General features: G+C 44.0%; 1 protein-coding gene across 6 annotated transcripts in view; it reads right to left on the reverse strand.

Annotated features, from left to right (window-relative positions):
* The window catches only part of plekhg5b (pleckstrin homology domain containing, family G (with RhoGef domain) member 5b), a gene marked incomplete at its 3' end in the record, with an annotated part of 74,154 nt that overhangs the window by 38,713 nt on the left and 10,459 nt on the right, over positions 1-24,982 (reverse strand). For 4 of the 6 annotated variants that reach the window (XM_080763609.1, XM_080763607.1, XM_080763612.1 and 1 more), the window contains exon 2: positions 16,795-16,871. In XM_080763609.1, the coding sequence (XP_080619735.1) occupies positions 16,795-16,871 (77 nt within the window). Of the gene's footprint in view, positions 1-5,813; positions 5,945-6,882; positions 7,134-16,794; positions 16,872-24,982 lie in introns of those variants that run through there. The other 2 variants (XM_080763610.1, XM_080763611.1) reach the window with 2 other exon arrangements.

Below are 24,982 nucleotides of genomic sequence, written 5' to 3' on the forward strand. Positions count from 1 at the left end.
TACCGTGTTAAATTATATACAGTACGCTCGCTCTAATCCTACCATCACTCCACTCCTACAAAAGTAAGCCGCTTCGAGGTTCCTGCCCCGACACGTAAGCCGTCGTCGATTTGGCAAATGGATTGAGATTCACCTCTGCTCAGAGTTATGTTAGCATTAACTCTACTCTTCATCAGTCACGACTCACGAAGGCGGCCTCAAACTCGTAGGAGTCAGCAGCACACTGGTGTCTCATAGTGACCACTAGACGACGTCCTCATGACTGTACGCCTGCCTCGCTCCCTATAAACACAACACACGCAACAAATGCAAACACATCTGTGGCATAAATAAGCTTAAATGCGTCATTGCTTCCATGCATTTTCACTCACTCACTCCCTGCACATGGATGTACAGGTACTACACACACAAGCAAAGTGTGCATGCAGAGTGCATGGATTAAAGCAAAAATAAAATCTCACGACTGAAACAATGTTTGTTAGGCCGAGTCCTGCTATGCGATTGGTGAAACTGACAGTGTGAAAGGAGCACTGCATGAGTTTTACAAATAATTAGCACATAAAATGGTGTTCTTTGGGTATAGCCACACAGCTGCAACCAGTTGAAGGAATTGCAGATTGATGCTAAAAAGTCGGCCACACCAACGCTGACAAAAAAAGGAGGGCAATTGTGTATTTAAAAACAAAACGCCCGGCATCTGAGATCAATAGGATCATCTGTAAGATTGAACATGCATCCTATTGCTAGTTTGGTCACTTCAAATACTCTTAAAATTATGAATAACCGAAAACAGGCCATCTACAAGTGTTGTAAACTCATAGATACAAGTGTTGTAAGCTCATAGATAGCCTATTTTCGGTCCATGACATGCTGACTTCTATGGAATCCAAAGGATTGAAATCCTCTGGATGTGTGAGAGGAAATAAAAAAGCAAGAAAGCGAGTAGCAGACAACGAGACAGAGCAGCTCCTGCATCCTTCCTTGGAAAACACGCCCACACATCAAATGATTGGCTGGACAGTATACAGAGTCATGCATGGTCTTGACTCTTGTACAAATAATGGGATTATTGTAAATACCCACGCGCCCCAAACCCAGACACAGACTTTGGTCATACAGTCTGCAACTTCCAACTTAACCAAGAATGCCGCATAGCCACAAAGAGATGTACACATCATCAATGCTTCATAGTCTACGTCTGAAAAGAGATAAAAAAAAAGAAAAGAAAAACATTCACTTCTTAACACTTAAGCTCCATCTTATACTTCATTGTGCGACCTATAAGGTCACAATGCAACTCGACACGTTGAATTCTGATTAAAATAACCTCAGGGCCTAGGGGCCAATAGAATATATCTCAAGCTTTTCCATTGTTATGACACAAAACTCGATGAAGGCAACGGAGTAGAAAATGGATACAGGCAACAAACAGAGTTGTTTCTTCAATACCAAACACCCAACGCATATTCCAGAGAATCCAGAGTAGTCCGTGTGGGCAGACATGTTCAGAAGTAGCTCAGCAGTTAGTTTTTTTAACCTTAAACCCCATTTTGGGGAGGGATACCCCTTTTGGTGTTTTAAACATTAAGTTATAATTTAGCTATTGAAAAATAGCAGATCTACAAGCTCATAGCGCGCCACCTACTAACCTACTAACTTGTAGGTCTGCTATTTTTGAAAAATCGTGGAAATGTGGCGGTAAACCTTGGAATATTCTTTCAGAGCGACTGATTTTTAACTCAAATCTTTGCTTCTGGGGTTGCCCCTGGAACAACATATTTTGAGATGGGGGAGTTCTTGACATTAAATATTTGCCTAGAAACATGTGGTATTTCAGAAAACTGTCAGGATTTAGAAGACATCAGGCCCAAATGGGTTAACTGCCTCTGGGCGACTGATCCCCCCCCCCCCCCCCCCCCCCCCCGCGGGATAATAAAGGCATCTATCTGACTGACTGACTATCTATCTATCTATCCATCCATCCAGAGGGCAATTAACAACTATCTGTTCTTGTCACTCAAGATTTTAGATAGCAGAGGGGCTTAATCACCACCTATAAGCCCCACCTGGTGCTGGTCCGGGAGTCAGTGTACCGTTAGCCTCGGAAACCCAGACGTTTTTATTTCCAGGGAGAAAATAAAAGTCTGGGTCTGAGTCCACTTCAATTCGGCATAGAGTAGCGCAAATCTTGCTCACTCTGCTGATTTCTGATCCGCACCTTTGTTAAATTGACACACACACGCACACATGTACACACACATGTACACACACACACACACACCCACACCCACACCCACACCCACACCCACACACACACACACACACACACACACACACACACACACACACACACACACACACACACACACACACACACACACACACACACACACACACACACACACACACACACACACTCCTCTCTCTGTGCTCTAAGTAATTAGTCTCATGTCGCGCAGCTGCGCACAGTTTCTCCCGGCGGATCCTGCCGGGAGCTGCCTATGCCATAAAAAAGCATAGGTGAGTTCCAGCCAGGCTAGTGTACTGTATGTATAGACAAGAATCAACATCCGTGCATGTTCCAATTAACCCACAAGTTACAACTTCGGAATGAACCGGGATGATTATAGGTGTATATATGATCATATTATGAGTTTAACCACCAGTTTCATAATTGTCGTGAAAACACTATGGATTTTCTCTACACATTTAGCTGCCTAAAAAGTACAGTATCAACTCACAGTTTCACTGCATTAGGCATATGATGGATTGGCACAGAAAAGTCTGAAGAGCTAAATGCCTGTGGAGTGAGCATGCTTTCCATCAAGCCAAGTCAACAGAGACTTTGAAACACATTACTTTCTTTTTGCTATATACCCTCTCTCTTTCTCTCTGTTTTTTTTTGTTTCTGCTCATGGCACCCTGGGGAGCCGAGCAGCATGTGACACTGACCCCCCCCCCCTTCTGTACCAGAGGGAGAGAGAGAGAGAGAGAGAGAGAGTCTGGTTTTCTAAAACATTGCACAGACTTGCCATTTGCTGTGGGCCTAGTAGGTAGGTGGGACTGGAAACAGTCTGGCAGCGAGGCTGCCAGAGATCAAAGATGGAGGGGGGGGGGGGGGGGGGGGGAGGGTTTAGTGGAAACCGGGTCAGGGCTGGCCCAGGTCTGATTTATTTTTCAATAAATAAACGGTTGGCCTTCCCTCCCGTTTCATTCTGCCGCCATCTGTCCTCTGGCTGGGCGAGGAGGAGGGTTGGGGTGCCAGTGGCAGTGCCTGGCCTTTTTCTTTATAGTGCAGGCCTTATGCAACAACTCATCCTGCCTGCTTCCTATTAACTGGCTAATTCGGGTACACTCCAGCCCTTGCACGCACACACACACACACATGCAAGGGCGCACGCACGCACGCACGCACACACGCGCGCACACACACACACACACACACACACACACACACACACACACACACACACACACACACACACACACACACACACACACACACACACACACAAGCATCTGCTCAAACAGAGGCACTTGTTGCATTTCATCATAGAACATGTGTGTTTCTTCCAACACATGTTGGAGCATGTTCGTGAGCGCAGTATACTCATTCATGAACAAGGATCTCATCATACGGGCAAGGCCTGGTTGGCGATGGTTAACAGGGAGTGATGTCACCATCACGTGTGAAGCCTAGTGAACGCACAGGTGGCGCAGCAAAGCAGATTTGGAAACCTGTATTTAATGATCATGAAAAGCTCTGAGCTCTGGAGAAATGAGATGCAATGGAAGCATCGGAAATGACATCTACAAACCGATGGTTGGTCAACCTGAGTCGATTACTTTAACCACTTTCACCGGCGTCCCTATTTTGGGCATGTTACTATAGCTGCATTCATAAACTTTTGTATGGGTGTTTGAGCCAGACCATCGAACACTTTCAGGGTTTCATAATGTCTGAACTCTGCATGATGACACATGCTTGCTGTTGGAAGAGCACCAGGGTTTTCCCGGATTACAAACCATGGACATTTACATGGAAGTAAAGGGGTCTCGCCTTCTGTCAGGAACAGATAATGTCATTTTCACAACTTAAAAAAAAGGTTTGAATTTGCAGGCATAACACTTCTAATAATCCTTCTCTTTTGTCTCTGTCTGAAATACTGCCAACGTTGTCCTCCAGTGCTGTCACTATACGGTAGAACTTATGAATGTGAAGAAGACTGAAGGCCCAAAGCTTCCTGGTTAGCTACTGGTTAGTCAACTAGTCTAATAAACGGTGCTGTCCCTTCATTGTATTATCATTATATTATCATACTTGCATTACAAAAACACGCTTTGATGCTGCGGAAAGACATCATATTGATGTCTTTCATACAGCTGAGGTCTCGGTTATCCTTTTATCTTTTTAACCCTGTACTGTTGTCGTATCTGGGTTTTTTTGCTTTGTTTTTCTTTCTTATTAAAGTCTGTTCCTAGTGTTCCTATATGTAAAGCGCTTTGGGTATTTAGAAAAGCGCTATATAAATTTGAGCTATTATTATTATTGTTATTGTAGTGACCCACAGCACGGTAGTCGCAGGCCTCCTTCAACTTCATTGAAGTGATCAAGGTGAGTTATTTTAAGTCAGAACAGCCATTTTCAGCATTATAATGTGGTGGCTGACTCACAGGGAATTCAGGAGGATTGCAGGTACCTTCCACAACATAAATACACCAGCATGGTATAATGACAGCCGAGAACTGTGGTTTTCCCTGTTTCCATTTATGTGCGAAATTACATTGATTTCCTAATTGCCGTCTGAAATTAACCTATTTTGCTGACTCAACAGAGTCCCTTGCATTAACCAATAACCATGAAGCATGGTCACAAGATGCGCTACTTTTCTGCAGCATTTAAAATGTGGCTGTTGTCTGAGTGTTCGATTTATTTCAGACTAGGTCTGTAATCGCTTACAAAAACATTGTTTAAATGATGGTGAAAGTAGTCAATGCACACATCCCTATCCTGTACAGTAAAATGCAATCTCTTGACTTTAGAAACAGGCAGAAAGGAGGTTTCCACTTAAGCAATACAGTAAAAAAAACTAAAAAACAACGTAACCATTACTTGTCTTATATTGACCACTGAAGCCGTGCATGATTTCTCCAACCACAGATTGTCACCGTTGCTACTCTTTCCACAATCTAATATCGACACATCTCCATTTCATTCTTGCTACTCGATCTTGCCACAATCTAATATGGAAGAAATTCAAGAAATACCATAATAATAATATAAAGAAGCTCCACCAAAAGCCAAATGTTCATTCACTTCAAACTGCTCATAGACAGTATTAAGCTTGTGTTTTCCACAGACAGTCACAAACTCGAGGACAATCACCTACGGCAGGCTCACAGGAAATAGCTCCTTCTTGTGAAGTAGACATTCCAGTGAAAAGTATGTTCCAACATGCAGCAAATGACAGTATTGCTTACAAACTGCGATGAGAATGCACAAGGTGAGAAGCATTAGCTCCTTGTCTCCACAGTCCCCCATTACCAGGAGTACGGCTCGCTACTGTAACAGCCAATTCAAAATATGACTTGAAACTCAAATTCACTCACACGACGCATTTTGTTTTCATTTGGTCTTTTAACCCTTTTAATGCAAATATTTAGCTTTTTCCATGTTGGAGACCATTTTCTGATCTACCCCAACCCTACCACAGTCAACTATATGATGACATGACACATGCCACCGTCCACCACACTGTTGACAGATGCCATCAAACCCTCTTAAAACTGAAAGCAGTAAAGTTGGCACTCACCTGAACTAAGGAGACTAAAACCGTGTAGTGTCAGGTGCAGTTAATGACAGGTGAAGTTTTCAAGCCAACAGCTAATCTGTGTGACCATATGAGAGAAGCGCGGCACTCGTCACCAGCAGCTGGTCTCTCTCTGTTCTAACAAACGTTGAGTGTACAGACTGGACAGTTTCAGCCAACGTTGGCCTGTGGTGTGACGCATCCTAGCCGTAACTACAGGAGGGCGATAGGAGATACACAGGAGGGCGGTGTACAGGACCAAAAAAGGAGGAAGTGTGAGGAAAAAAGAAAACACTTGAAAACATCTTCGACACTGGAAAACCTCCAAGACAAAATTAAGACCTGCTGAGATTTGGAAACAAGCTGTTACGTTTTTTTGCCTTGGAAATCGATATATATTGAAAGGCACCCTCAATTTTCTATAAAGCAGAGTAGAAAGGGGAGAACCTTGGCGGGTGCTGGGAGAGACCTCAAGGTTGTTGATATGAGAAGCAGATGTGAAATATGCAGACGCTGGGGGAAAAAACAGACTTAAAAGACTGCCAGGCTGCAGTGATTTCTGTGTGTGAGTGCCATCATCTCCCTCACTGGCAACACAACAGAAAAACTCACATAAAAAGAAGGATTAAAATGATCATAAAGGGTCAGACAGTGATTATGGGTCTTCTCTACGCAGTGATGTTACATACAAAAAACAGCCAAGTCCAGTAATCGGTGTAAAGAAATCTCTTTCCTAGCCCCCCTGCTGGCAACTCTGTCTGTCCCATGAATGAATGACAGTTCACATATTGTTGCCGTTGGAAGAAAACTAAAAGAAACTCACCTAAACTAAGTCACGCATTAACAGGATACTCAACCTGAGGGAAGGAACACATTCTAATGATTTTCTTTTTTGCCATTTCATTTCCTTTTACTGCAGTGCAAAATCTATTCTCACACTGAACAGCTATGAGAGAGAGAGAGAGGGAGGGAGAGAGAGAGAGAGAGAGAGAGAGAGAGAGAGAGAGAGAGAGAGAGAGAGAGAGAGAGAGAGAGAGAGAGAGAGAGCGAGCGTGTTCTCTGAAGTACCCACCTCCATAGACAAACACCACTTTGCCAGGAAAGGTAGGCCTGCTGGGTTTCGCTGGAAGTATTGATTAACAGTTCCAAGGTCCGGCTGTCTGGCAGGTAATGAAGGTTAAAATCCGTCCCTAGACTGAGCTCCCTCCTCTGCAGTCCGTCAGAGGGAGACAACAATGTGTGTGTGTGTGTGTGTGTGTATGAGCACTGTTTGAATCTCCTCAACCTGCTGAAGCTCCACAGATAGCACGGCAGCGCTTAATCTGGCAGGCACCAGGATAGAATGAGCAAGAAGAACATGTGAGAAAGGAGAGGATGACTCTGTTTACTACAGCAGCAGCACTCCCCCTGGAACACACACACACACACACACACACACACACACACACACACACACACGTTCAGAGATGTTTTATCCCCGCCTACTCACTCAATCACACGGAAACAAGTTCAGTTCAACATGAATCCTGGCTGACTCATAGAAAACCATAGAGAGAACTTTGTCTTTTATTCTATAACATCCGCTGGAAATGGGTCGTCTTTAATATTTTGGCTAGTCTGATTCGAACCCCTTATAGCCCCATAAGGGGGTTCGAATCAGACTGGCGGCATGGTGAGCTGTGTGTGGTTTGACCTATACAGAACTCCCCTGCTCAATTTACTCAATTATTTGAACCTTGACCCAGCAGGGAGGGACACAGAGGTCAGGTCGGGGAGTTGTTAGGTTTCCTTTCCAGAGTGCTGACCGAGGGAAACGTTGAATAGTCTTTCCTATAAAAAGGAACGCATCAATAGGAGGATGTTTGAGGAGGCGAGCACGGTCTGATATAACCTCCGACGAGTATTTCACTTCAGCATTTTCACTCACTCGTTCATAATGTGAGGGGGACGGGGGGGGGGGCGTGCTGTTCCTGCTCACAAAAAGAGCAAATACACTACAACTTGTGGTTATATGACTCTACACAGCATATGCTTTTTTGTTGAAGTAAAAACATTTTTGTTCACTTACCTAATAGGTTACTTGTACCAGCTACATGTTTTTTTTTTGGTAGGGCCTACAACTCTGACCACAAATCTTTCACAGACTGACAGCTCTCGTCTTACAAGTTAAGCCTATCTTTCTTAAATCCTCCACAATTAGCCAGCTAACAAAAACAATTTGGGCCCCCAAAGCTGTGGAAGGGGGGAGGGGGCTCATGCCTCATGTTGGGAATAGGCTGTGTCCTGCACAGTGGGGTGGGGGGTGGAGCAGTGTCTTAACCATGTTAAGCCCTGTTTTGTATTTCATTGTACAACAGTGTCATGTAAAAATAGCAGATTTACAAGCTTATAGATCAGCTTTCTTTTTCTTTTCTTCTTCATTTCTGAACGTATCATTTTCACCAACAATGACGTCGTGCCCCAAAATAGGGGGACGCCAGGTTGAAAGTGGTTAAGAGGGCTTTAAGAACAATCTAAACAGAACCCCATCTCTCGCCCTGTCACCCCATGTTGTCAGGCTCAATTAGGGCAGACTATATTTAAAAGGCAGCAGCTATGCAATTACCCCGAAGGATTAGAGCCGTGCGATTCTGCCATTGTTGCAGGGGAGAGAGATGGGGGTTGAACATACATGACCTTCCCTTGATGCCTGACCTTGGCATTAACCGTTCAGTGACCGCGGGCCACCCCCAAAAGGAACGCTATAAGTCTTTCAAGGGAGAGATTAAATGAAAGGGAAAAGCGACGGGGAAATGGGAGCGTGAAGATAAGTGGCTGTGGGTCCGTGAGTCAGTGTGGAAAAAAGAATATATTTGACCTGAGATCAGATTTAAAAAAATGTCGACATCCTGACGGTTTTCTGAAAAAGCCGTGTTTCTGTGTCAGTCGTTCTTTGATTTTTCAAAAATAGCAGACCTACAAGCTCGTAGCGCGCCACTCGGTGGCGCGCTATGAGCTTGTAGATCTGCTATTTTTGAATGGTGCAACCACTCCAAGGAACAGCAATGTTCACCTATGTGACTGTCCGCCTATGTACAGTATGTGACGTTAATGAGCACGAGTATGACTATTATAGTACCAGTAGGGGCGCTGTTGTGCCAGAAACAGAGGGAGAGATAGTGCTGTACTGTTGCCTGCTAATGAGAGAGAGAGGAGGGGGGGGGGGGGGGGGTGTAGAGGGGAGTTGCACCACTCAGTTCACACGGGTGTGATTTTTCAATAGCTAAAGCATAACATAATGCCAACACCAAAAGGCGTTCCCACCCAAAATGGGTTAAAAAAAAGTGTAGAAGACTGAATGGAACTGAAGGGCAATTAGTGGAGGTTCTGCCACTGAGAGGTGCTTCGCATGCAAAGGATTTAGGGTTGTTATCTCAATCCATCCCATCACTGGGGGGCCTTCTCTTAAGTCTTTGAACGCGGCTATATTGGGTCGGTCCAAAACGAGGCCATTTCCATTCAAGTGTCAGTCAGGTGCCCTCTTCCTGTTATTCCCCTCTCTGCCAGAATGCGGCTTCCTGTCAGGGATGCTCCCGGAGGGTTGGTGCTGGCGTCACTGGGACTATACCTTGTAACGCCAATACTTCCTCAATAAGGAGACATTCTTTCAATGAGCATAATGTCACTCAATGATCATCTGTTTGTTATTGCTGATGAATGAATTTGTATATCCAAATTTGACAGAAAATCACAGTAGATACGAGGTTCAAGCCTCTGAAAACGATATGATACATGTAGGATATTGGTTCATTCATGGCGATACGAATCATACGATACAATTAAATTATTTAGAATCGATGCGGTAACTATTTTGTAAATAAATTAAAATACGTGTGAAACGTGTGGATAGTGCAGGTTTTTTAAGGGAAACATTTATTATTATGGATATAAATAAGTGAACAGTGATTCTCTGGCAAATACATAAGACATTATATTTGAACACATATGGACAAACCCACACCTTGACATGCACACATTTACCGATAGATCAAGTGTAGCGATATTGAATGGAAAAGTAATTAAACCCCTCTTTTTCTTTTTTCTTCTTAAGTACTTAAGTAGCTCTGGTCCATAGCTCGAATGCAGGGGTTTTCAACTGATTATGAACCAGGGACCACCACCCTGACTCAGAATCACTCGGAGCCCCCCACCACACGTATAAACGGTACTTTTTGGCCAGAAAGGGATTTTATTTCACCGGAGGAAAAATATTCTCTATGAGGCAATTCTCTGGGCAATATCGGTAGAAGAAAGAGTAACTAAAAGTATTTTTTTCCCGGTGGAAACAAAATCCCCTTTTGGCCAAAAGGTACCGCTTATACGTGTGGTGGGGGGCTCAGAGTGCATCCACTAAGGAAAGTAGGCTTTCTAATGACACAACCCGCCTTTGTTTTGGTGAGTAGCAAAAACGTTCTTTTTATTTACACTAAAGACGAGAGGCTGGTCTGCATTCATGCGAGCGGCGGAAGTCTTGAGTAACATAGCTCTAAATGCAACGCATTAGAGCTATGGACCAGAGCTTAGTACTTAGTATCAATACAATTGATTATTGCATTGCAAAACGATTCGATACAGATTATTTGCATTGCAAAACCATACGATATGTTGCTATTTAGTATTTACATATCGATATACTTTGATTGTCGAAATTAAAATAAAATTTCCGATGCAGTTACTATCGTTACACCCCTAAACGGCGTACAGTATGCTTTGGGAAAAGGCCAGCAGTACTAGGGTGTCATCATTATTCAAATCCACGATTCGATTTGATTTCAAGGTTGTGATTCGATTACATATTCATAAAACTTGTTTCTCAACTTTGTTTGATAAATTATGCTGTGCTTCCCTCTGTGCCAAATTGTCTGTTGCGTGATACCTTTGTGATTCCATTGGAACCATCAATACACATAATTTAAGGCAAAGCTATACCAGCTACTATCGTGTTACAAACGTAAATCAACTAGTGAAGCAACGGATTCACGTTGTGTATGCAATGCATGGAGGTAAATTACACACTCTAGGCTGTATGGTCATAAATTAATCTGGGAGAAGTTCCCAAGAAACTGGAAAATTACAGTAGTGTGTGTAAAACAGTCATTGCATGGTTCACAGCTGTGTGCACATACGTGACATGAGAGCTTGTTGTAGCCTGCTGGGTTAGCCAGTAAGTAAGTCAGTCAGTCAGAGGAACCCAGTGTGTCTTTAGATAAATTGAAGTTGAATTGAGTTGACGAGAGATATCTAACATAACTAGATGTAGCCAACGAGATGACTGTCCAGTCACAAAATGTCTAGGTTATCATAATTTGAACGATACAGGCCAAGAAGGGACAAACAGATATACAGTATGTAGTCAGCAATTTAAAAGCTTATCTAATGAGAGATTGCCAATGAACAAATCTGTCCAATCAAATCACTTGACTGAGTCAACCTACACACAACCTCTACTGGGCATAGTGACAAGATGATTACAGAGTTAGGAAACTTTGGAATGAATACAAAAACAGCAAATCACTTTCCAGCTGCCATAAATATCTCACCAGGCTTTGTCTCCCGTTGTGCATTTAAACTCTAATGAAATGTATCCAAACATTTGCAAAGAGTGATCCAATTACGTTCCCTCACACCCCCAGCCATCATGAAGTCCAGATGAGGCCAACATCAGAGTACAGCTGTTCCCATCGATAGCCTAAAAAAACCTACATTATTTCATAAATGAATGACTTTCCAAAAACCCATAAACAATTGTGAGGTCTTTCTAACCAGAAAAAACGGAGAAACAGCAACGCTCATTTACAGGCTGGACTGTATTACAGTACACAAGTGCAATATACAAGCTACGCGTTAGAATCATACATCAAATTCTGCTCACATTTTCAAAATGCAAAACCAAATTCAGGACAAAATATACAAGCACTAGGACGGAGGAGATGTATAAACCTCAAAATCTCAGTATAAACAACGGCTACATTTTAGGTCTACAACAGTCACAGCACACAGTAAACTCCACAGTGCGTATTTAACTCAGAGAGTGTACAAATGGAAACAAAATGGACCCTTTGGTTCCATTTGTACACTCTCTAGTTAAGTTAACACTGAGGATTTTACGGCTTGGTCTATTTCAGAGGGGAAAGGCAGGGTGGACCGTGCCTGCGGCCCCCTCGAAGCAACATGACCGCTGCACAAACCAAAAGGGAAGATCCTTTCGACCCCCCACGGCTTTTCAAATACATCCATAAATCATGTGGCGGTGTTGGCCGGCGTCAGGGACCGAGACCTTTTCAAACGCAGACTGCATGTTCCTTATTAGTCGTGGACCAAAACAAAAGAAAAAAGAAACAAGAAGGATTGAGCATCAAAGAAAGAAAAAGAGTAGCGTGGAATTAAAAGGATGTACACAGCTGTTTTAAATAGTTCTGCCTCCACCTTGCGAGGCAGCTTGTGTCCATCCACGCAGGCAGAGGATTGTAATATCAATCTCAGACGCTTATAGCAACTCTGTGTATGTCAACTTGACTTAGTAGACGACATACATAGTAGACAGCTTGATCTATCGACACATAGTATACATGGGACTATACTGTATGATATAATAAATACATAGTGTAATTCCTCAAATTAAGTCCAAAGTACCTTGACAGATGAATAACATGGCCTCCCAGTCTGCTTATAATGTTTACTTTAAAGACCATTTTTTGTTAAATATTTTATCCCACAATTTTGCAACCAATTTTTTCACCCAGTGTCAATTATCTAATGTAATCCTGGGCGCTACACTTCCTCTGCCAACCTGGGGGGGGGGGGGCAGACTGACCTCATGCTTCCTTCTATACATGAGGAGTCCAAGCTGCTTCTTTTCACCTGACAGGGAAGAGTTTCCCCGGCCGGACGTAGCGACCAGTTCCTTTCCCCTCCATCAGACGCCCCGGCTGGCCAGGGTTAACTCTTCCCTGTCAGGTGAAAAGAAGCAGCTTGGACTCCTCATGTATAGAAGGAAGCATGAGGTCAGTCTGCCCCCCCCCCCCCCCCAGGTTGGCAGAGGAAGTGTAGCGCCCAGGATTACAATAGATAATTGACACTGGGTGAAAAAATTGGTTGCAAAATTGTGGGATAAAATGTTTTTTTTTTTTAGACCAGGATTACGGCATGTTTTTTGTGAGGGTACCTACCCTAGGGGACACGGGGAGAACATGCAAGGGAGGGAACACACCCACCACAGTGCCCACAGCGGGAATCGAACCTGGGACCTTCTATAGCTGTGAGGCGACAGCACTACCGACTGTGTGTCACTGTGACCCCGTACTTTAAAGACCTTGGCATATCACTTGTCAATGGTAATTAGGTGAGATGTTCAGCTAAGCAGGTCAGTATGGTTGAGCAGAAAGCCATCTGCACCAGATCAGGGGCTGTCGTGTCTGAACTGAGCCTCCGGCGGCGCGGGGCGCACATCGACTTCAATGCAACGTGAATCACACACTTGTAGGAAACGTCAAATGAATTCAGACATAATTCAAGGCAACATTGAGAAATAGGACTGTGCTTCCTTTCACAACGAACGTCAACAGAGTGTTGCATAAAACCGGGTTAACATTGACAAGACAGAAACCGAAAGGGGCAATAGGGAATTGATTTATTTTTAAATATTGGGGGGGATAAAGAAGAGTGTGAGTCAGCCGACAACGTGATTCAGTCAGCTGATAGAAACTCAGCCCCATTACCCCTTCTTGTGTTTCCCAACTATCCCCTCCCTTCTCTCGCCTACAGCTGTTTGGGCTGGGAGGGGCCCCGTTGCCATGGCGAACCACACCTTAAAACGCCCATGTCTGGTCCTGTCCTGTAAAGAGCTGTGGGGAGGGAGGGAGGGAGGGAGGGAGGTAAACGAAGGAAAGGACGCAAGGAGTGAAGCGAGCAAAGTGATGGGGGGATAATTAGATATGCTGTGTGGGAGCCCAGATCCCCAGAGCAAGCTCAGACTAGCTCTCAGTCCCAGAATTCAGTTCAACTCAATCCCACCAACTAACACCCGCTTTAAAGATGTGGAATAACACGGATCAGAATAAAACGGACAACCTTCAGTGGGCCACCTATGATCTATAACCCACAGCAAAAGATCTTACACCCATGAGAAACTCCCCCTCCCCATCTTTGAAATGTGTATTTACCTAATAGTATCCTTTGGAAGTGACATTCTGTAATGTGGTGACTGACTACACAGAGGCAGGAGATTAAAAGCACAGAAGGTAGACACCTGGCACAATTTAACGAATCATGTCGCAGGTGAACCTTCGTTGTCCCACAGGACTCTCATGGTGGGACAGAACCTGTCTTTGCAAATTGATCTATAGTACCGGAGACCAAACGTAGAGCCGGCAGGATGAGCTTTAAGGTCTACACACACAAGACTACAGTTCAAAACGCAGTGGCGGTGAGGCTCTGTCTCTCTCTCTCTCCCTTAATGCTTCCTGTCTTCTTGCCAAGCCGTCGGCAGTTCAATGGCACGGTTCTTTTAAGTACTCTAGTGAAGAAAGAAAAAAGGAATGTCCGCACACGATCAACTGCTCTCTCTCTCTCTCTCTCTCTCGTCTTTTTCATTTAGTGAACAACGTTTTTGCCCATATAGGGCTTCATCAAGTTCAATAACTTTGATGAAGATTATCGTGTACGTGCCGGAACAATCGGGCATTCCTTTTTTCCCTTCACTTGATTATTTTTGAGTCCAGCAGCCGTGTTTAAAGAACTGTGGGCATATGCATATCATGCATATCCTTTTTTATATTCTTTTAAATACTCCTAACAGTAAAATATAAAACTTTTTGCTTTTCAAATTCCTTTCTTTGATGCGTCCAAAACGATGGCGGATGGACTATCTTACAAAGGGGTACTATTCATGTGGTCATTGTGTCTGGGATTGTTCATCTCTCTTTAGGCAGTGCCAGCATAAGATCACTGACTGAGAGGAGAGTTAACCTATAAGTCTTTTAGGACATGTTCTGCTGTGATACTGCCCCCTGCTGGTTAAGGCCAGTCACTTGAATTATGGCGCCCACAATTATGGACCCACAATAGTTAATAATGAGAGATAAAATGACTGTGCCACCTTGCACAGTGTTGACAAAACAGGAAAGGGCGCACACCGGTGTTGGTGAGGTGCTGGCCTAAGGCAGTAAATAAGTAAAAATTTGAAAAAGGCCACACACTCGTAGCCACGATGCTGTATATTTATCGACAAGAATCCAACGTTTCGACCTTTCGGCCTTCTTCAGGGAATAAGCCATAGGACCTTGCACAGTGTTAACATCAAACAACCCGATCTGCTGTGTGTGTGGAGGATGGATATCCCACTACATAAAAGACAGACAGAGTAGACCAAAGACTATTAGACTAATATGATTTTAGATGCAGAGATGAAGTGGAGAGACTGACAGATGTCCACTTTGTCTGTCCTTTTGTCCTCTCTCTCTCTGTCTCTTTCTCTCCGTCTCTCTCCCTGAGTCTACAGCAAGTCTTTACCTAATCGCCCTTGGCCTTACATAACGTCAGTCATTACCCTGGCAAAGGAGACAAGGTGGGGCTGGACATACTTTGTGCCTCTTGCCGATAAAACACAATATGCACGCAGGCACCTTTGCAACCTTTCAGAATTAACTGTGTCGCACCCCAATTATAAAGTCTTTATTAGTAAATTATAAAAAAACAGAAGAACCATTATTGCTTGGTTGCTGTACGTCGTGAGGGAGGAGGGATGGGGCTGGAGTTAGGAGGAGACTACTCAATAACGTGAGGGAGAGACAAGGAGCATTGTGCAGGTTCTGCACTTATAGCTGCCTCCTCTCCTACTTTATTATTCTCAGTTAGTTGCTATGGCAGAAAACTATATATAACCATCTGTTTCTCCACAGTGCCTGAATTCAATGTGTCCCCCCCCACCCTTTTGCTTGCAACCCTTCCATCCTTTTCATGTTCTTCATTATAAGGTGACAACATTTGCAGAATATGGGGATGGGGGGAAAAACGTGCTAATGCCTGGCAGCTGAAACAAGAGTAGTAAAAGCGCGGCTGACTATAGCCAGCCAACTACTATATAGACCCTTCTGCTGGTATACTGCTGGTTTCCCCTTTTGGTCATCTGGCCAGACTCCCATTTTCAGAAAACCAGTGGCTTCAAAGGAATAATTCATTTCACAGTCTGGTGGCCAGACACAGAAAAAACTCACAGGCTGAGCCCATCTGAACACCTAAAAGAAGAGAGTCCAACCCCCCCCCCCCCCCCCCCCCACCACCAACCACACACACACACACACACACACACACACACACACACACACACACACACACACACACCCAACAAAGAGATTCAATATAAGCTCAGTCTGCCCCGAGGACGTTATCCTGTTCCATCAACACACACCTTTAACTCAACTCGTATGTATCTGTAGAGCCCATAATCACCGTTACAGCCTCAAAGGGGGGGTTTCAGGCCCACATTTAACAAAGGGAACAAACGACGACACTCTCTGTTCTTATAGACCCTCAGTCAGGAAAGGATGAACTACCGAGAAGGAGGGGGAAAAAAAGCCTTGATGGAAAAAGAAAGGATGACCTTACAAATGCCAAGTGGGCCATATTCCGATGCAAAACAACCAACTGTAATTATAAAAAATAAAAAAATCACTGTATATTTCCACATACGTGAAATTTGTCCTCTGCATTTACCCGTCCTAAATATGAGAAGTTATTGAGCGCTATTATAACAATGCTCGGGGAGAAATGAGGGTTTATTTGTCTTGATCAGGGACACCTCGACACATAGGCCAGGGACACAAACCTTCTGTTTCCCATGCTGCCACCAAACAAAAGAACAAAGCTATTCAAAATAGCCCATGCTGGTAAAGTGACATCCACGGTATAATAAATGATATAACTCGCAGGTTTAAGGGAGTCTTACCTTGGAGGCCCGTCGGCGCTCGGGACACTCAGGGTGCTGGCACACGACCCAGTCCTCCTCCTGAACGGGCTTGTCGTCTGAAACAGTGGAGACAAAAGACAATACTGTGAATATGCATGGTTCAACCACGTACAAAAGTACCCGGACTAAAACCACACACAGTCTCATGCGCGCCACGCACACGCGCACGCACGCACGCACTCACACGCACGGCGCACGCACACACACCCCCCTTTGTGAAGTTAGTTGCAGAAACATATTGTATACTCATCAGATTTCTGGGTGCCTTTTATGTGTGGACGGAGAGAGAGAGAGAGAGAGAGAGAGAGAGAGAGTAGTATACGAATGGGCACGTGAAACAAAATAATAAGGGAAAAAAAGAGAAAAGAAATTGATAAGAGAGAAAAACACTCCTGAAATAAGGCCTCATAAAATAAAATACAAGTTCTGTGCAAACAAAAAGGGCAGACGGGGTATGGCGCTTTCTTGGGATGAGATCAGAGAGAAATCTAAAATCTAAATGACCAACAAGACAGGAAGAAAATGGATGGAAGAGACAGGAAGTTCTTCTCTTTGGTCACATGTACGAAAGTGGACATTGTTGTTGTGCACTCAGCACCAGAATAACAAATCACCCCTCTCTCAAAGATAAACCTCCAAATGCACTCCACTACTTGGCCAAAGACACTGCACTGAAGGTATGATAAAAAGATGTTTACTTTCCAAAGAAGTACACAAGAAAAAGATATTATAACCGAGACACTGAATGTGCCAATATGTATCTGTCCCTTAATGAGAACAGAGAGAGGAATACATGTGGGGGAAGGAAGGAGTCGCTAGATAAGTATGACCAGGGGCAGGGAAAGGCAGAAGCAAGGAGAGAGAGAGAGAGAGAGAGAGAGAGAGAGAGAACATACTTAGTTTAGACTAGTCATTAGTTAGACATGGGTTAATGTTATGTTTAGGTGTGCTGCCCCGTGGGAGGTTAGGTTTAGGGTGAGGGTTTGAGATAGGTTGTAGTTGTAGGAATAATGACTGGTCTAACCAATGACTAGTCTAAACCAAAAACTGTCTAAACTAAGTACTGCATCCGAGAGAGAGAGACACAGACAGACAGACAGACAGACAGACAGACAGACAGACAGACAGACAGACAGACAGATTAAGAGAGAGGGAGCTAGCGAGAGAGAGCACGAGTGAGTAAAGGTCACTGTTGCCAAAAGTCTCCAGTTTCCAGACATGACAGGGCTGTGCAGTAGAATCTTTCCAGGAAGCTTGGAAGAGAGGATCTGTTCATCGTAACGCTGTCTCTTCACTTTGACAATCAATGGCAAATACCATGTCCTTAATAAATCATCACTATTAGAGATGCCGTTCTAGCTGAAAAAATAAAATAAAATAAGGAATAATGATAAAATGATTGACACTGCGGAAACACACTCCTTAATGCCGTGTTCACACTGGCAGATACAAAGCTACACCACATATTTGTAGCTTTGTTTGCATCTTTTACCTGAAGTTAACCAGCTCAACTGTTTAGTAGCTGGCTATACAAACGTCAGATTTTGTATCTTCATGTCGCTGGCTTCCATTGCAAATTAAAGCCCGTATCTTGTAGCTGCCAGTGTGAACGCAGCGTAAGGCCTTTCTCTCCCAAACATTCTCACTTTGCCATCATAAAAGTTATATTACTAAATATAAAATGTGACCACACTCTCTCTCTCTCTCTCTCTGGATCAGAGCTAGGTTGAGTCATACAAAAACATGAACGGTTTGAGACGTCATCCACTTGGTTACAGCTACACTATAGTATACACCCACAGGTCAAGGCAAGGGTCCTTGTGGGGAAAAGGGGGAATAAACACTGTGTAATTGGTATACCACAAAGCCCAGCGCCCCCGCCATTCCCCATTGGGAGCTGCTGCTGCCCCTCAAAGTGCCCAGTCTGCCTATCCTGAGTTCCTGACCTTGTTATGTAGGAGAAGAAAACCCCCCTGCCCTCATTCACCCACTAACCAACCACACACACAAACACAAATCACAATAATCCTACCAAGCAGTGCGCATTTGTTGCATTTCTATGCATCCATCCGCAACACCCCAGTCTCAAATGCTGTGCTGCTGCATCGTGTTGTTGTTCCTCTTAACACTTTCAGCGCCCCCTGGTGTTCATGTGAAATTACCGCAGGCAGCCAGGCAATATCTGTGAATTTGCGCCAACTACTGCCGGCCCGCACAGCCCAATACAGCGAGAGGAGGAACAAAACGTTTTACGAGCAGCAGCCGACATGTCTTAGTTTTCACCACAAGCGGTAATATAGCTTGCGCGATGCGATCAGAAATCACGATTTACATCTGAACGTCGGGAAGATTGGACTAAAACAGCAGCTTTTGAGTATTTTTCGGAGAGTCTAGCAGCCTGGGCAGCACGAAAGGTTAGTGTTGAGCTTTGGCTGCTTGGAATTGATATATAAACCTTACAACCCGCCATCTGACGGGTATGGCGACCTTCAGGGTTACACCTTAACCCATCATCCGACGGGTTCCGAAGCGTTTTGGCGTCATGGGTGTTTTAATATTCACCAAAACCAGAGCAGAACTCCCACCACGGGACTCGGGGCAATAAATGAATACAGTTGCGACCACTAACGGCAAGCATTTCATACAACTCAAGTTCAAAAGTGGTGAACTATCCCTTTAAGGTGCGTGTCCCAGCTCCTTCCTTGGCCTTGTCCCCCTCTCGCACTGGGAGCAGGCCGAGACGCGCTCTCACCGTGGCCTCTGCCAGCACGCCTCAGGCATTATAATGGCTCCCTCAGGGTTTAACAAGCTGCAGCGCTGCAGAGTGGAGCCTCTGGGCTCTTATAGAGCATTTCCCAAAGAACGGTATAACTCCAATAAGCAGCAAAATATATATTTACAGAATAAAGGAGTGGTGGGGGTGGTGGTGTGCAGAGGATGCCACTACCAAAGGGGCTTCTTCTGCGAAGCTTGCTGAGGGAGTGCGTTGATTGACTCTCTGGGAGCAAGCTGGTATTTTGAGGTCAGCCATGTTTTTAAGTTAGTCGTGTGGATATAGGGAACACATGGCTGTTTGTAGGGCAGTCCACAGTTTGGTGGCAGCATAGTACTGTAGGAGAATATAATTTTCCCATGATTTAGCCAAATCTAGGGGGAGCTCCCTCTGGTGTTATGCCCATGGGCACCTCTCACTACAGAAGTAGTTAGTTAGACAGGTACATGAGTATCTTAAAGACCAGGCCCATTGCAATGCTGCACTGTATGTACTCTGTCTTTGACTTTGATTGATTGTTTGACATCAAAGTGAGCTGGGGTAATGGTGAGTCCTGCGTTTGAGGTTGGTTTAACTTGTAGTAATTTTGTTCGTAAGCCGCTCTATTTCATATTAATTAGCCGACATGTGATGTGAGCTTACAGTTACAGTGGCTATTTTCACTATTTCCGAAACTATTCCCCTATATTGACATGCTCGTACTAGGGACACCAGGTTGAAAGTTGCTAAAGCAATTAAACTTAATAACGTGGATATTGTAAATGACTACTTGCGTCGTCAGTATGGGGGCCTCTTTAGTGGTGAAATGATTACATGCAAAATGTGCGCCACATAAAGCACACGTGGTTACGAAAGTCTGTGGTTTTGAAACAGATGTGCTATACTGCTTTGTCACACCCACAGCCTGACCCAGCACCTTTCGTATGGTGACGTTATACTAACTAACCTTACTTAAAGCCTAGCCTAGCCCTGCACCTGGTCCTAACCCCTATGTCCATATTAAAGAGCCTTAAAAAAACTATTTTCTAGTTCTCTTTTGTGCTGAACGCGATCTTCTTTCACACTTATCTTTGTTGCTGACATACTCTCTCTCTCTCTCTCGCAGTGGCGTTTTGAATCTCTCTCTCTCTCTCTCCCTCTCTCTCTCTGCCACTCTTTTTCTGATGAACAGGAATTCCTGAACTCAGCACTGCTGATTAAGCCAAAAACAAACACAAGCACACTCTCTACACAAGCTCACATGTGACAGCGGACAATGAGCTGGCAAACTAAAGAGAGAGTGCAGTATCCCATCATCACACACAGCCAGATTCAGCTTGCTTTCTCTCTGCCTGGGGGCACCGACCCATATACTGTATAGCACTAACTAACAGGCACCGTCAACACTAGGGACTAATTCATGTAAAGCACACGCACTTTTAAGGGAGGGCAATATGGAAAAATATAATATCACAATAATTATTTCAAGTGGTATCACGATACACGATATTACCGCGATACGTTTTCATGCGGTTTTTTATGGTTATTGTTCAAGTTACTTAAAACAATTCAAAGTGGTCCATAGGACACACTACACTAAGGCCAAGGTTGAGCAGAATGTTTCCAAACACTAATGACTCCTGTACCAGGTGTCTTCACTCACCTGCAGGCCATACACACACTTTTTACTCCTGCCCAAAACTTGTTCATTTGTTCATTTGGAAACACTTTTTTGATACTCTCTCAGCAGTCTTTGGTTTTCCTGTACCTCCGTGTCCCCTAGTTCAGTGGTTCCCAAAGTGGGGTCCGGGGACCCCCAGGGGTACTTGAGGGAGTTCCAGGGGGGACCCAGCTAAATGATAATTTGTAACCAAATGGACCCTTATGGGTCTGTAACTCAGAGTGTACAAATGGAACCAAATGGACCCGCAGAGTTAAATTAACAGTGGTTTTACAATATAAATTGGGGTCCCAGAGATAGAAATGCCATTAAATCGGGGATCCGTGGCATAATGCGTGTGAAACTGGGGGGGGGGGGGTCCTTGAAATTAATATGTTTCGGAATCACTGCTGGAGCCGTAAAAATCCTCCCTTATCGGCATATGTTTTCAAATGGGGGTCCGTGGCCTAATAAATGTTGATTTGGGGGTCCTCGACACGAAAAAGTTTGGGAACCACTGCCCTATAGTTGCTATTTTCGGAGTGTCTCCTGAGGTGGGCAGATTCAGTAGGTGTCAGGCAGATTCAGTTGCCTTCGCCTCCCTCGTAGCGAGGCGCCACATTCTGCTTCACTGGAAGAATCCTAACCCCCCCCCCTGCCACGACATCCTGGCTAAATGACCTGTCATCCTTTATCCACCTAGAACAAATTTAATTCTCAACTATAGGCTCATTGAATAACTTCTCTAGAACCTGGGACCCTTTTCTTTTATATATTAATTCTTTAACTGCAATTGATTAATTTCCCTCTCTTCCATAGCTTCTTTTTGGTCATCTCTTGCCTATACAAGTTTCTTTCCCAATAATGTTTTTGTATCATCTTAAAACATGTATAACTAGAATGCCGAATTGCAACTGTGGTTGCGGGCGTTCAGACTATGGGCTTTATGGGGTAAGTTGCAGCGTTCAGACTATGGGTTTTATGGGTAAGTCTCCCATTGGCTTTCGAGGCGCTAGAGGCAGCCAATCATGAAAAAGTGTCACTCACCCTGGGCAAGACCTACGCTGAAAAGACTATCAGCTGAAGTTGCGGGATTTTAGCGGAAGTATTGCCCAAGGAAATGACGTTGATGCTTTACAAATCAGTTTACATTCTCTGCGAATGAAACAAGTGTTGCGATTGGTCGGGAAAATATTGTATCCGGGGGAAATTATAGAGAGAGAGAGAGAGAGAGAGAGAGAGAGAGAGAGAGAGAGAGAGAGAGAGAGAGAGAGAGAGAGAGAGAGAGAGAGAGAGAGAGAGAGAGAGAGAATGCATGTGTGATACAGCAAAGGAAGAGAAATCTGTGCCCAGAGTAGATTTATGTTAGACATTCTTCCAGCCTACAGATGCATATCGTTTCTGTTCATCCCAAATACTTTTTTTGAATCGTCCATAAAATGCCTAGTCTTGTGTGCTTATCATCACCTCCGTCGTAAACACACGTTTATGAAGCAAACACAAAGATAATCTCAATCCTGCTAATATCCTACAACACATTCAAACCTTTAACCACACACAGCTGGTGGTTCAGTGCCTTGCTCAAGGGTATTTCAAGCTCCATTAATGGAGGAGGATTACTGCAGTCAGCCCAGCGAAGACACATCCAGACATGGGCTTTCTGACATTTAGGATATCATCAAACCCATTCATGACACACACACCTGCACATCTGGGGAGCAGCAAGCCCCCCCCCCCCCCCCCCCCCCCCAACACACACACACACACACACACACACACACACACACACACACACACACACAGCCTCACCAAATCTCCATGTTTAGGCAGAGCAAGGACGAGCCAAGCACACGTTTAGCCGTGAGCCTACACACTTTTATTAGGAATGTTAAGAATGCTTCAGCCTGTCTCCAATTTGGTGAACTCTCATGATGGACTCTCATGATGGAACATGGGGGGGGGGGGGGGGGGGTCCTTGGTTTGCACAGGTTCTGATTCCTTTTTTCAATGCAATGAGTGAGCTTTACTCCCAACTCATTCTCCTCTCCTCCTCTGCAAGGAGAATGGTAGGTAATGCAACATAGCCCTCCTGGCCAGGGGAGAGTTATGCAATGACTCGCGGGCAAGACAAAAGGCAGATGGCTGGCAGGCCGGTGGAAAAGGCAGGAAGGTAGATAGACACATGGACACGATGTGCATAATATAAGGTAGTAACCAGACAAGATGTCAAGGCAGGTGAGGGCAGATGGAAGAGCTGGCAGCATCTGCTGGCAGGGCAGACATGGCACTGGAAAAACACTGGTATGTTATGGTTATGGTTATGGTATGGTTGTTGGGGGAGGGATGCTAGGAATCATACAGGTACAGTCTGTCTGTTCAGTCCAGAGTGACAGGCAGACAGCATTTATAACAACAAATTGCACTCGATCTTCAAAAGGAAATGCATGACGGAACATTTTCATTGTGAAATGTCATGGGTTTTTGTCCTAGCGCAATAGTATTGTAGTGCAGGGAACTGCAAAAACCTCAATCCTATGAAAATGTATGACGGGACCCCCAAATATTCTAAAAACTAACACTACATTTTCACTAATAGCATGCTAGCGCACTTGGCATACAAATCAAGATAACCACGAAATATCCAAGAAAGAAGCACCCGTTTATACGTCACATAGAATAATAATTCATATTTAAATTTTATTTTGATGGAAAAAATAAAGAGTAGCAACATTAATGAACAGCAAGTTCTCCTGTACAGGCATGTGAACGTGGTTAATAAGTTAATACACTTGCATAGCGTTCAAGACCAAACCTAAAGGTTACAGCTGTTATTAATGGAGCATGTTCAGTGGCTGTGGGGGTAGGACAAAGCCATCCTGTTGATGTTGTTTTGCCCCCATACTGGTCTGGCGGAATTACACACACATTTACGCACGCACACACGCACGCACATGCACACACACTCTCTCTCACCAACCAGTGAACCACATCTAGGCATGCTTCCCCTGTTTTAAGTCCCAACCAAGCCACAGAACAAGTGGAAACTGTTGCAGTGAGGGCTGAAGTATATCACTCAATTTAGAGTAACATAATATGGAGAAAAAAAAGGAGGATAGTTTCATTCACACTAATCAATACAGTGATCATTTGGGGTGAAATGATCAATTTATTGGTTTGTCAATCAACAGATTTACTAAATTACATTTGAGTGCGTTTAGTGATGCAGCATGTATTAAATAATCATATGTGATAGGTAGAAACAAATGGGAATGCTTATCTTTGTGGCATTCTATAATATGAAAATCAAGCTTTTTCTGTGTTTTATCCTTTTGACAAATACAAATGTGTGCTCATTTATAATGCATTCATTTTTTGATCAATCAATAAAAGCAATCGACATGAGCATGCCATTAAGGTAGAGTATTAGACTAAGTCTTAATACTCTATAATCAGTTTGAGGACTTGACCTCATAGATTGCTGCATAACTTGAATATTTGAGGGGTTTTATGTCTGAGCCTGAAGGGTTTATTATCATTACATAATAGCAGGACCCCCCCCATGTCATGTGTCAGAGCAATCTTTCTGTGAGTTTTGATGGGCTGGGGTATAGAATGGTAGAGGTACAGTATGTTCTCTCATTACTAGACCCCAAGACTGATTATAGCCTGAGGAATGCTAATGTGCACTTGTTCTCAGAAGTACTGTATACACCGAGCTGCTGAAGTTAACCCATTTAGACCGACATTCTACAAAT

This window comes from Protomyctophum bolini (genome assembly GCF_963924005.1).
Source record: "Protomyctophum bolini genome assembly, chromosome: 5".
Taxonomy (NCBI): Eukaryota; Metazoa; Chordata; class Actinopteri; order Myctophiformes; family Myctophidae; genus Protomyctophum; species Protomyctophum bolini.